The 13,690-nt window shown below is 31.6% G+C and overlaps 1 protein-coding gene across 5 annotated transcripts in view; it reads right to left on the reverse strand.

Annotated features, from left to right (window-relative positions):
• The window catches only part of LOC135320462 (probable ubiquitin carboxyl-terminal hydrolase FAF-X), a 102,870-nt gene that overhangs the window by 16,017 nt on the left and 73,163 nt on the right, over positions 1–13,690 (reverse strand). For all 5 annotated transcript variants that reach the window (XR_010379615.1, XM_064483609.1, XM_064483607.1 and 2 more), the window contains 6 exons: positions 7,862–7,970; positions 7,357–7,503; positions 6,350–6,496; positions 5,415–5,637; positions 4,476–4,696; positions 2,587–2,777 (listed from right to left, as the gene is read on the reverse strand). Coding sequence is in view for 4 of the 5 variants with exons in the window: in XM_064483609.1 (XP_064339679.1) it covers positions 2,587–2,777; positions 4,476–4,696; positions 5,415–5,637; positions 6,350–6,496; positions 7,357–7,503; positions 7,862–7,970 (1,038 nt within the window). In the remaining variant the exon portion in view is untranslated. The remainder of the gene's footprint in view (positions 1–2,586; positions 2,778–4,475; positions 4,697–5,414; positions 5,638–6,349; positions 6,497–7,356; positions 7,504–7,861; positions 7,971–13,690) is intronic.

The raw sequence follows: 13,690 nt of genomic DNA on the forward strand, positions 1-13,690 counted from the left end.
TACAGTAATATTCAATCTTTTTGGAGCATAGTATGAGACCTTTATATAGTCAGTTGCGTAAGAACTGCCACAATCAAGATACCAAACCTCAAGTCTCCCACTAAATTCCCTAACACTAACATGTCAGTAGTCAAACCTTAATTTCGTGAAACCAACTTTTTTTAGCTTATCAGTACCTCGGTTAAAATAGTTTTTTGAAGTTACCTAAATTTGTTCTTTAAACTGTTTTTGTATTAACAATTACATGTTTTACCTTTTTCTAACATTTGATTTTTTTAAAAAAGAAAAAACACATTAAGAGCACACACTATGTTAGACAGTAGTACAAAAGTGGTCAAAAAATTGTGAGAGTCCCACCATTATATGGAGGGAATATCTATGAAGACAAAAACCATAAATACATATTTAGTGCAAACACATAATTTAGTACATTTACATTAGAAACATAATTTTGCATTATAATTAGTAAAACTATACACATCTGTACATCTAGATACATCTATAAATATTTGTAAATACAGAAACATACATGCATGTAATATAGATTTTGCTAATTATAATTATATACATGCACACAAACAACTGAGTGAAAGATTTTTAAGGTAAAAGGTCAAAGTAGAGTATAGTAATCGCTAAGAACGAGAACAGACTAGAATACTGGAAAAAAAAATCTTAAGCCAGAGACAGGATAAACCATGAAAAAAAAAATCTGTACAGTAATAGGTAGAGAGAAGGGTGATGCCAGGTGATGGAACTTAAAGAGGAAAGGTGCATGTCTGGTAGGAAACCTTGTGTACGCAAATCACTCTTAAAACATAAGATGATACTTGAAATTGTAAAATATATAAGTGGGGATCACAGTCTATAAATTTGTGATTTTCAAGAGAAATATGTGATAAACTTTTATATCTTAAATAAATGAATGAGTGAATGAATGAATGGATGGTACTGCCCTGATTGGAACAGAAAGAATGACTTAGAAATCACACGATCTCTTTGCTTACCCACCTCCAATCTACTTAGGAGGTACTTTGCTGAAAGAATTCTAAGCTCCTATGAAGGACTGAAGCCTTCTTCTACACAGTAATTAGAGCTGTGTGGTTACAGCGGTAGCAGGGCATGACCAAAGTAGGCCTTGATAAAATTAGTGAAAGAAAAGAAACCAGATCAAAATGCAATTGACTTTTTAAAGCCTAAAAATACATGAATTTTTATTGGTTACTACAGTGGGATGCTAGGAAATTATATGATTACTTTACAAACTACAGAAATACCAAAAAATCAAACAGTATCTATCCTAGTTTTCTTACAGATAGATATGCACAATAATTAAGTTTAATTAACTAATCAGCAAGGGAAGCTTTTCTTTACGGATCCAATCTAGTTTATAACAATCAATAATAAAATCAGAATACTGCCATTTTGTAACCAAATGAAATGGACTTAGTGACTGATGACTAAATGACTCTTTTGTATTGCAAAACTAAAGAGACATTTTGTATCTACCCAAAGACAGGAAACTACCACCTATGAAGTAGTCCTGCCCACTCCAAATGGGGAATAACATTCCTGAATCTGCTCAAGCCTCCTGATGATGGCTAAGGTGAACTATAGCTCATGAATCAAATCCAGCCCACTACCTATGTCATCCTAGAGGTAAGAATGGTTTCATATATATCTAAATGGCTAAAACAACCAAAACAGTAGGTGAAAGTAATATGAAATACAAATTTCAGTGACTATGAACAAAGTTCTGTTGCAACAGAGCCACACCCTATATTCATTTATGTATTGTTCACAGTTACTTTCTTGTTAAAATAGCAGAGTTGAGTAGTTGAGAGAGACTATATATTCTGTAAGCCTAAAAAGTATAGGGACAGAGACAAAGAAAATACTAAAAACACTACTAGAATGCAGTTAGGAAAATTCAGACCAGGGGAAATTTTCCAGGGCAAAGTACCTAGTCTCTTCATTGGTAATTGACAACAACAAAAACCACACAAACAAAATAAACAATCTCCCCTCCTCAAAAGCCAACTAACTCAGAACAGAGAGAGAGAAAGAGAGAGAGACTTGTGAGACTTATCAGCCAACTGCAGTACATAAACCATAATCCTGTTAAAAAAGAAACTAAAAATTTTTAAAAATTGTATTAAATTTAAACAATGACTGGAAGATAAGTTAAGTTTTTATTTAGGTGTGATAACAGTAACACCATAATGCTTATTTAAAAAAATCTAAAAAAGCAGACACAAAATTAAATTGCCAAATAGATTAAAAAAATAGGTCTGGCATTTGCTTCAGGTGAGACCTGATAAATCCAGATGACTACATTTTTGTATTTTGTTTTTGTATAATTAAGAAGTTTTCCATAATAAAAAGTTAATGACATCTTAAGAAACTAAAGAATACTACCTTTCTTTACTATGGTAATTTTTACTTCCAACTATTGGGACAATGATAAAGAAAAAGGTACCTAAGATGGATAATAAAAATATTACTATTATCTAAATATGAAATAATTATATAATTTTAATATATATGAGATTTTCATAAAACTGAAATCATCATCCACCTGTAGTTTACCTGAACTGTTTCCAAAATCCTCTAGGCACATAGTATTGTAGTTGGGAAGCAGCTAAATGACCAAATATAACCTGAAGGTGTCTCAGGACACCTATATTGTACTCTTTCCTATCTTCTGTTTTACTTGATGCTGGTTTGTCTTCAAATTGATGAGGATATCCAAATACATCATCTCGGGGATCAACATTACTCTGAAGATCAAAAAACATAATTGATAAACTAATTTAATTTTTAAAGTATAGTAAAACTGAAACAAATACAAACGAACGAATGACTTGTATTATTTTATATTCCATATAACATTCAATTTATAATATTAATTCTTATCCCCACGAATTCACAAATGGGTTACCATTAAAAAAGCATAACAGAATAATAGTCCTCATGTTGGAAACAGTTTAAGACAAAAAGCTTTAGTTGAGTAGACTGGCCTGGAGACAAATGAGTGCTTTATGTAACAAACAGTGTTTCTAGGATTCTGCTTTTTCTTGAGAGATAATGCATCCTTCGTAGATTGTATGAGATAGTTTATGATACAAAAATTATTAATGTTCCATAAACATAGCAAGTAAGAGTAACTTTGGTAGCAACAAGTAGCATAGACAGAAGGTCTAAAAGTCTTAATTCCTTTACAAAACGAAGTTTAGTTGTTTTACAGAGAACTGGAAATCTTTTTATATGCTTTGCTTTATGCCTGAGGCTTATGATACAGAAGTAAACTATTTGCTTTTGAAAAGTTCACAGTCTATGAAATAAACTAGTAAATAGGCAGACAACCGCACTGTAGTATTGAGAGAACATAAAGCACTAGGATCAACTAGCAAAGGATGAATGCCTAACTTGAAATTCTGTTTTATCTACCTTATATTCTTCTTCTGAATACGATTACCCATCTCTATGTTAACTCAGCATTCTAGCAGTAACACGGGCTATAGAACTAGGATTTAAACTACAACTTTGTTTCAAACACTACTTTTCAACCAGGCAGTGGTGTAGGCAACCCAAATAGTGATTCTAAGAAAAGTAAAACCTACCCAGACCCAAATGCCTGGATGGTATGATTTATCAGATCTGTGAAGAGTAAAGGAAAGTTTATGTTACAGAATGTCCATAAGTGATGGAGTAATACTTCAGAGCCAAACTAGTCTTGGAGAGAGAAGCAAAGATATGTAGAAATGAGAGAAATTCACCATGGTTAGAATATGCTGTCTTTATTAATTGCTAGAAACTTGTATGAAGAAAAAAACTAAAAAGTTAGCTATACTTATTCTGATCTGCAACCAAAATCTAACTTTTCTATTGCTTTATTCTGCACTGCCTATCTATTATTGTTAATTAATACTGTTACTAAGACTATGTGGTATTATTCAAAGTAGCAGACAAGTTTGTTTCCTTGCCAGAAAAATCCATATTCTGAGAAAAATATTTAAAGTATCCTAAGAATAAGTACAGATTATGAAAGTGATAAATACAAAACATAGAATCAATATAATATTTAAAAGTAAAAGACTGAAAAAAAGTGAAAGAATGAAAACATAATTGAATAATTTTAAATAAAGATAACACTTTACAAATGACATATAATTATCATGCCCCACAAGACATGATTACATTAACTTCTGCTTTTCCCCACTGCCCTACCCCTTGCTTGTTTAAAAACAAAACAAAACAAACAGAAAATCTCTGACAGACATTATCACCTGCAGTTTAAAGTCCGTTAGATAATGACTACTAAAAGTGCTAGAGGTGGTGCCTCAGAGATTCTTATTCTGTAATCAAATGCAGTTCAAAAAACATTCTATGAGAAGTATAGCATTCTAACAGAGAAAAACAGTATTGTATCAACATCCTGTAACACAGAAAAAAATGAATTTATAAATAAGACTTACCTCATTGTCCTGCTTCTCATCACCAAACATATCATCATCTACATCACTACCTGTGCCTTCAACTGCAATAATACTATTTCTGATGGAAGGAATCATGTATAGCTGCTGGATCACAGAATTCATGTAGCAGGTAGCACCAGCATTTTTGAGGCCCACAAATCCTTTTGGTGGGCGGGGTCCAACAGGCGGTAGATATTCCCACTCAGTAAGTGCTTCACAAGCTAAGGGAAGAAAAAAAGATCTTTATACATGAAAATAACAGTTCTGTCCACTGGTAGCTCTGTTGTGCTGACAAATTAATCTCAGCAGAAATTCCATCACCACTATAGCAACCTTGAAATGGTAAATTAAATTTTGATTCTTACAATTTGTGCCACAGTACGTATCTTTAAATTTTCCTGGTGTAACCAAAGTCTTTCCTTTACTTAAGTACCTTAAATACAGAACTTTAAATAAAAAACATTACATTATACATACATCAACCTTTATGTGGGAATAGATATTTACTAAATGCAAAATTAAACAAAACAAAGTGTATGCAATATATTCCCTTTTGTATTAAAAAGAAAAAACTAAACAAAGGGAGATACATATGTACAACTTGCATATACAGGGACAATGTCTGGACCAAGACTGGGTAGGAAGTTAATATTTTTAGTGAATGTCTTCTTTTATGTTAATAATATCATCATGAAATTTATAAGCAAAGTAAGTTAATTTAAACAAAAAAACCCAATGTTTTCAAACCTCTCCTCTCTCTATATATTTGGAAATTTTTTTTGTACAAAGGTTCTGTGCTTATAATGGTCTTAATACTATAATTAATAAAATCATTCTATAGTTGCTAAAAACAAAAATTAAATGTTTTTAAAAGAAAAAATTTTAAACATAGAAATATTATTAATCAACAAAAACAGCTTTACAAATTAAAATACTTACTAGTTATTGCTGTGCCTATATAATACATTTCAGTCAATCTGTCTACTATCTGTTTGAGATTCCTTACACAGCCAACAGCTAATGCTACAAGTAGTTCAAATCCAGCATTGATTGTAACTGGTGAACTACAGACTGGGATAGCCTGCTCAGCTGGCAGTTCTCCATTTCTCATACATTGCAGGTATACTTTGGAGGCAGGAAAGATGAAATCATCAATTAGTTCCTAAAGAGTTGAAAAAAATAGATTATAAACGTTATTAGCAATAATATTTATTTTAGGAAAAATATGTCCTTTAGAATGAAATTGTCTTCTAATTATTTGATACAATCAAACACCTCATTACATTTCAAAAAATTTTTGTATTTTCAAATAAAATTCTATTTCAAAACATTAAAACTAATACACATACTCAGTTTTCCAGATTTAAGATATTTTAAAAAGTTAACTTTAATAAAAAATATTCTAAATAAACCTACTCCTTTAATCAAATATGAACTGAAATGAACTTCTTTTAAATAAAAATTAAATACATCAAATGAGATTCTTTTTCCCTGAATTATAATATACACCTGAAGAAATCCACTGAACATAAAAAATGAACAGTCTTGCAAGGCAGAGGTTTCATTTTAAAGTCTAATCAAGTAAAAATTCAGATTTACTAAATACCAAAGTCAATTAATGCTGCTTGTAAACTTTCTCAAACATTTTTCTGAGCTTTAATTTATAATTAATTTAACATCTCTTGAATAGAGGGAGGTACACATTTATTTAAAAATTACTTAAGCTTCTGAGAAATAAAGGTTTTCACAAGATAAATAATAAGAAAAAATGCCAAGATATAGACAAAAAATAGTACAGAGCTCAGTGAGACAAGATTTGTTAACAGACATTCAAATAGTTATGATAACTAGTTATATTAAAACTTAAAACTTACTTTAATAAGATTAGCACCTCCTTTTTCACAACCTATATGATACTTTTTTTCAGGCGTTTGAAAGGCCAGTAACTCTTTTGTTACCCCAAGGTGGCCTTCCAAAACAGGCTCCTCAACACCTGTTTCACCTGTATTTTTAACGTTATCCTGTCAAAGGAAAAATATTTTAGGTCTAACTCACAGAAAAGGAGGAAAACAAAGATCAGAACAAAGCAGTGCAAGAGGAGCGTAATACCTCATATATAATGTTGCCAAACCTTTCCATTCATGTATTTTCTTATTTCTTCTATAGAACTCTATCTCAAACAGTAAATAAGTGCAATTTTGTCTCAAGAGAATATGCAATGTCTCGAAATATTTTTGGTTTTCACAACTGAGAAGAAAGGGGTATTACTGAAGTACTAGTGATTAGCAGTTAGAAATACTACTCAACATCCTACAATACACAGCACAGTTCCTCAAAACAAGTAGTCAATCCAAAATGTCAATTATGCCAAGGTTGAGAAATTCTAAAAGTAGGTTTTATACAAAAGTAGAAGAACGCTAACCTAAAGGTCAAACTACACATTTCAGAAATAACATTCTCATGAAATTCTGTATTGTCACAGGACTCTGTATAAAGTAAAAGGCACAAAATTGTTATATACAAATACTAACCTATCATACACTTTTATTTAGACAAAAACTTTAAGAATCTATATTAAATATAATAATAATTTGCAAAAAAATTTTCAAAAATAGCAAACTGGAAAAAAATGAGTATCAGGACTCCAAATTCCAACTCTAAAATAAGACATATATTATACATTTATATAAATCAGTTGTACCTTCTTTACATGAATCATGAGTTATTGCTTAACCAGTGAAAAGTATGTATTTTTTCATTTATATTATTCCTGGGTTTCTTTTTTTTTTCTTTTTAGCTTAACATAATCAAATATATAAACGCTCTTTTAATAAGAGATGACTTGACAATGAGGTAATAAACTGAGTATTTTGCAAATTACCCTAATTCTTTTGAGCCAATCAATTTCATTGTTGAGAAGAACTTCAGCATTGGGTACGTTAATATTACTGCTGTAAGCGTAATTAAGAAGGTGCCGGAGAAGAGTGAAATAGTCACTTGAATGTTTACCCCTCTCTCTTGCTGTGCTCTGAAAGATAATTGAAAACAATATGAATTCACAAGGCTATGTATGCTCAAAATGTATGTTAATTTTTTTAAAAACCCAGAGAACTGATAAATTCAATGGCAGTAACCCTATATCAATGACATTAAAAAAAGATCTTTAATTTCTATTTTTCAAAGAAAGTAGTGTACTTTTTTCCTTAAGTATTTATAAAAGTCAAATAAAAACCAATCTACAAATAGCATAGAAAATGGGAAACGATTACACTATTTTATTTATTAAACATAACTAACAATTTTAATAAAATCTAAAAGCATAATTTCTTGAATGTCCTTCATTTAAGAATGAATCATATTGATAAGTCCATTAAAAAATGTCTCACCCCCAAAATGGTAAAAAGCAGAGTGATGAAGAAAAGCAGAGGTCTGTGTCCCATGCAACATTTGGTGCACATTAAAAAAAACTGCTCCTGTGCCAACTGACGAATAGTTCTGAAATAAAAACATTTTCTATTTAATGTATTACTCTCATGAATAAAAACAATAATAAATAACTCCAGTATTGACTTATCGTTAATATGGAAGATTCCCACACTGGCTTATCTTTAACAGGGAAGACAAATTAATAGTAACATTACAAGGTCATATACACCACTAGCACTTAGTTTTAGTAACAGATTAGATATATATCTAAGCTATTTTTCATGGAGTAAAACCTCAAAATGTAACCAAACCAGTTGGAAATTACTGATTCAAAATATTTTACTGTCTGAATTTTGAGTCTTTGTAAGGGCAAGCACACTTGAATAAAATAAGTTTTATCTGCATGGTATCTTTCAAAACATCTCTTGGAACAATCTGGAAACACCCCAATAGATGCTATACAAGATGACATGCAGTAAAAGTGTATACATCTTTTTTTTTTTTTTTTCAATGAACTGTGCTTTGACGCAAACAACTTCTGGAAAAGATGAAGCTAACAGTGATATGTCAGTGGCTCTCAAAATATGGTTGTCAGACCAACAGTAGCATTATCTGAGAACCTAGGAACTTCTTAGGCATATAAATTCTTAGGTGCAGTCATGTTTACTTTTCAGAAACTCAGGGGCCATTCAAACATGAAAAATTATAATATCATCTATTTGAGAAACTTTAGAAAAAGTCTGCTTCTAATCTCAGTACCAGGAACATCATCTTATTATTATTTGTCTTTATCTTTTAAGAATGTTGTATAACATATTGATCTCTCTGAAATACCGATTTAGTTTATTGCCGTGACTCTGAAATGTACAACATAGGAGAGGCTCAACAGTTACCAAGATGGTAAACACTGCTTGTTTACAAGCTAGAGGCCTCTATTATCTCATTAGAAAATAAGAAATTAAAAATTCACTCAAATTTAAGGGAATATAGGTGTCCTGTCGTCACGGTAAATCGAAGTCTTTAATTAATAAAAGACAACTGCGTCGTGAAAAAGCTTTTGCAAACATCTGCCAGCCCTTTCTTTAAAAACAAAACAAAACAAAACACTGCCAGTCCTTTCTTTTAAGTCAGTTAATTGGGGACTTTTAAAGGTGAGGATGGGGAGGGTATATCTCAGTGGTAGAGTGCGTACTTGGCATGCACCAGGTCCTAGGTTCAATTCCCAGTACCTCCACTAATAAATAAATAAGTAAAGAAATAGACAAACCTACTTACCTCTCCCCAGGCCCCTCCAAAAGCCAGGTAATTAGGAAAAGACTCCAATGAACACACCTGTCTAGTAATAACCATTCTCATCTGAATAACCTGGATATAAAAATAATGTCAACCCACTGACACCTGTGTAAAACTGTCAATGCCTTAAACTGCATACTGTCTGCTTTACTCAGAGACTGCCCAACTGGCATAGCTTTCCCATAACATTCAGTGGTAACTTCAATTTTGCTTACTCATTTCAGGTTCTGAATAGTGATCTCATTAATTTTTGACCAAAGCAAGCTCTTTCAGATTTTATTGATGAGAGAGTCCCTGATACCAGATAGAGCCTAATAGTTAAAATGGTAACTGAATATTATAAATTACATTTCTATGGATAAATACAATGTTTCTGTTCTTCCTAGCTTTTAGAGCTCTGAAATAAATTCGTGGTGCAAACATGAAGGATTTTAAGTGCAGTGCCAGGGATTAAGCTTCTTTGAACTCATCTTAACTTTTCAACCTGTAATTTTTCAAATCTTCATTTATTTTCATTGTTATTGTCCTATATTTTCTTGTGCATATATTTATTTTTTTTAATCTTGTGGAACAAGATAAAAATTTTAAGCAAAACAAACCCAAGACAGTCACTTTATAACTTACTTTCAAGTATTTCCCCCACTAGTAGAAGTTACTTGACTATTAATCCTACTTAACAATTCAATGGCAAAAATTCTGCCAATACCAAGCATAATCCTTAAGAGATACCTTTCCTTTGGACTGCCTTTGGGAAAATCTTTAACAACTTTTATCTCAAGAGAAATTTTATACCAGCAAAAACAAAATTAAACTTAAGAGTATGAATGATGTGATGTGTGAATTAACATGTTATGTCTGCCGTTTATAGTCCAAATTAGTCTCCAAAAGCCAAAAATCCAGTGTTCCTGCTCCTCTACCTTCATTATACTGGCAAATTGTACTGAGGTTTCATTCATCAACATCATTTCACTTAGAAATGAACCCACAAGCTTCGGTCAATTAATCATCATGGAAATTCAAATCAAAACCAAATCACCTTACAACTGTTAGGAAGGCTATTTTCAAAATGTCAAGAGGTAGCAAAATGTTGGCAAGGATGTGAATAAAAGAGAACCCCTGAACACTACCTGTGGCAATATAAATTTGTACATCTATTACGGAAAACATTAAAAAGGTTTCTTAAAAAACTAAAAATAGAACTACCATATAATCCAGCAATCCTACTTCTGGGTATGTAGAACAGAATGAAATGAGTATCTTCAAGTGATATTAACATTTACATGATGCACAGCATTATTCACAGTAGTCAAGTCACAAAAGCAATCTAAGAATCTGCTGACAGATGGAAGACTGTATAAAAGAAATTATAATAAATATATACAACAGGGTATTTACTCAGCAATTAAAAAGAAGGAAATCTTGCCATTTGTGACACCATGGATGAATCTGGAGTTCACTGTGCTAAGTGAAATAAGCCAGACCCAAGAAGATAAAAACTGTATTATCTCACTCACTTGTGGAATCTTAAAAATCCTATCAAGCACAGATATTTAAGGTGTAACAGCCAGAATAATGCTCAGTTGGTAACTATATTTGATAACACATTGTGTCTGCAAAGAGAGTTGATCCAAGAGACTTACTATGTCAAACAAAAAAAACCCGTTTTGAGTTGAGAAACACTTTACGTAGATTTTTTTGTGACAATCATTTCACAAGATGTACACATATCCAAAAAAAATCACGTTAACTATACACACACGCCCCTTTTATTTAACAAATATATATCTATAATCCAAGGGGAAGGAGAATTTTTTTAAATTAGATTTAAAAAAGACAATGACCTATACAAAGATCTATAACAAAAAGACTGAGACAGTCATCAAAAACATCACTCAATGAAGAAAAGCACAGGAGCAAAAAGGATTCGCTATTAAATTCTACTGAACAACGAAGAATTAAACAAATCTTCTTTTGTAAAAATTTTAAGGGAGAGAATACTTCCTAATTTATTCTAATGCCAACATCTATCAAAGTAACAGGTGTTATCAAAGATGTGGTTAAATTTGGACCTTTGTGCACTGCTAGTGGGAACGTTAAATGGTGCAGTCACCACAGGAAACAGTATATAGAGTCATTAAAAAATTAAAACTAGAATTACCTTATGATTCAACAATCCCACTTCTGAGTATATATCTAAAAGAATTCAAAGCAGGCTTTCAAAGAGATATTTGCATACTGACATTCATCAGAGAATTATTCACAACAGAAGCAACCCAGAAGTCTATCAATAGATGATTGGATAAAGAACATGTGGTATACACTGTACGTGGTATACTGTTACGCAACCTTAAAAAAGAGGGAGATCCTTGGTTACATGCCACAACATGGAAGAACCTAGAGGACATTATGCTAAGCATAACAGGCCAGTTATAAAGGACATATGCTGTATGATTTCAATTATATGAAGTATATAAAGTAGTCAAAATCATAGCAACAGAAAGCAGAAAGTCATTTTCCAAGGGGAAGGGGGTAGGGGAAGTAGTGGTGGTGAGACAGATTGGAGAATCAGTATTTAGTGAGAACAGTCTTAGTTTTGAAAGTTGAAAAAGTTTCAGAGCTCTACTGCCCAATCGTGTAAATATCTTTCACTTAAGTGGAGACTTTATAACAGTAAATTTTCAGCATAACAAAATATACTTAAAATCCTCAACAAAATATTAGCAACCAAATTCCGAAGTATACTAAAAGTGTACAACATGACCAGGTGAGAGTTATTCCAAGAATGCAAGAGTGAGACAATATATAAATCAGTAATCCTAATACATCACATTAATACAATAAATGAAAAAAAATGACATGACCATGTCAATTGATTCAGGAAAAAAAACCCTGAAAAATGATAAAATCCTTTCATGATAAAAATGCTTAATAAGCCAGGAATAAAAAGGAATTTTCTCAACAGAGTAAAGACATACATGAAAAACTTACAGATAATAACATACTCAGTGATGAAAAACTTAAAGCTTTCTGTCTGTATCAGGATCAGGACAAGGATGCCTGCTATTACCACCTCATTCAACATAGCAGAGCAAGTAATCAAGAAGGTGGCAAATGATACACACATCTAAGTTGGAAAGGGAGAAGTAAAAATCTACCTCTTTTTGCAAATGACATGCTCTGATAAAGAAAACCCTGAAGAATCCATAGAGCAATTTAGTTTAGCAAAATTATTAAACATAAAAATCAAACACAAAAATCACCTGTATTTCTATGTACTACTAATGAACAAATCAAAAGAAAATTAAGAAAACAATTCCACCTGCAATAGCACCAAAAAGAATGAAATACTTCAGTATAAATAAAACTAAGATGTGAAAGAATACCCAAATAAACAAAAAGATAATCTGTATTCATGTACTGAAATGCTTAATATTGTTAAGATGTCAATACCACCAAAGTGATCCATAGATTTAATGTAATTTTTTCAAAAACTCTAATTGTGTTTATCACATAAATGGAGAAGTCTATCCTAAAATCATATAAAGAACCTAGTTAAAAAACAGGCTTAATAAATGTTTATTTAGACATTTCTCCATAGAGGGTATATCATAAGCACATGAAAGGATGCTTAAAATCACTAAGCATTAATGGAAGTGAAAATTAAAACTGTTATGAGATACCATCTCACACTCATCAGGATGGCTATTTACTTTTTTAAAAATCAGGAAATAACAAGCGTGAAAGAGGGTGCTGAGAAATTGAAACCGTTGTACATTGCTGGTGGGTGTATAAAACAGTGAAGCCACTGTGTAACTCAGTTTGGTGGATCCTCAGAAAGTTACATAACATATCCATTCCAAATTATATACTCAAAAGAACTGAGAACAAGAACTCTAACAGATGTATGTGTTCACAGCAATGATCACAGCAAAATTATTCACAATAGCCAAGAGTGGAAACAATTCAAGCATCCACAAACAGAGGAAAATATAAACAAATATATGATATATGCATACAATGAAATATTATTCATCCTTAAAAATGAAGGAAATTCTTCAACATGCTATGTATTTGAATTTGAGATTATGCAAAGTGAAACAACTGAAACACAAAGGACTAATATTGTGTGATTCCATTTATATGACTACTGACAACAGACAAATTCACAGAGACAGGTTGTAAATTAGAGGTAACAAGTGGCAGAGAGATCTGGAAAATGGGAGTAGGTTACTGCTTAAAAATGTGTTTAGGTTGATGAAAAATTTAGGAAATACTGGTGATGACAGTTCAACACTAAAAGTTCTTAAGGCCACTGAGCCATTCAGTTAGAAGTTGTTAAAATGTCAAATTTCTTGTTACAAATTATATACTTTACCACAATTAAGAACTAGAAAAAAAAATCAACCGTGGCATTTCCCAGAAATAAAAATGTATTTAAGTTAAGTGAAATATATTACTAAATACATGTTTCCTAAACATCAAAGTGCTATGCAGAC

This window comes from Camelus dromedarius, chromosome Y, assembly GCF_036321535.1.
Source record: "Camelus dromedarius isolate mCamDro1 chromosome Y, mCamDro1.pat, whole genome shotgun sequence".
NCBI classification, from domain to species: Eukaryota; Metazoa; Chordata; class Mammalia; order Artiodactyla; family Camelidae; genus Camelus; species Camelus dromedarius.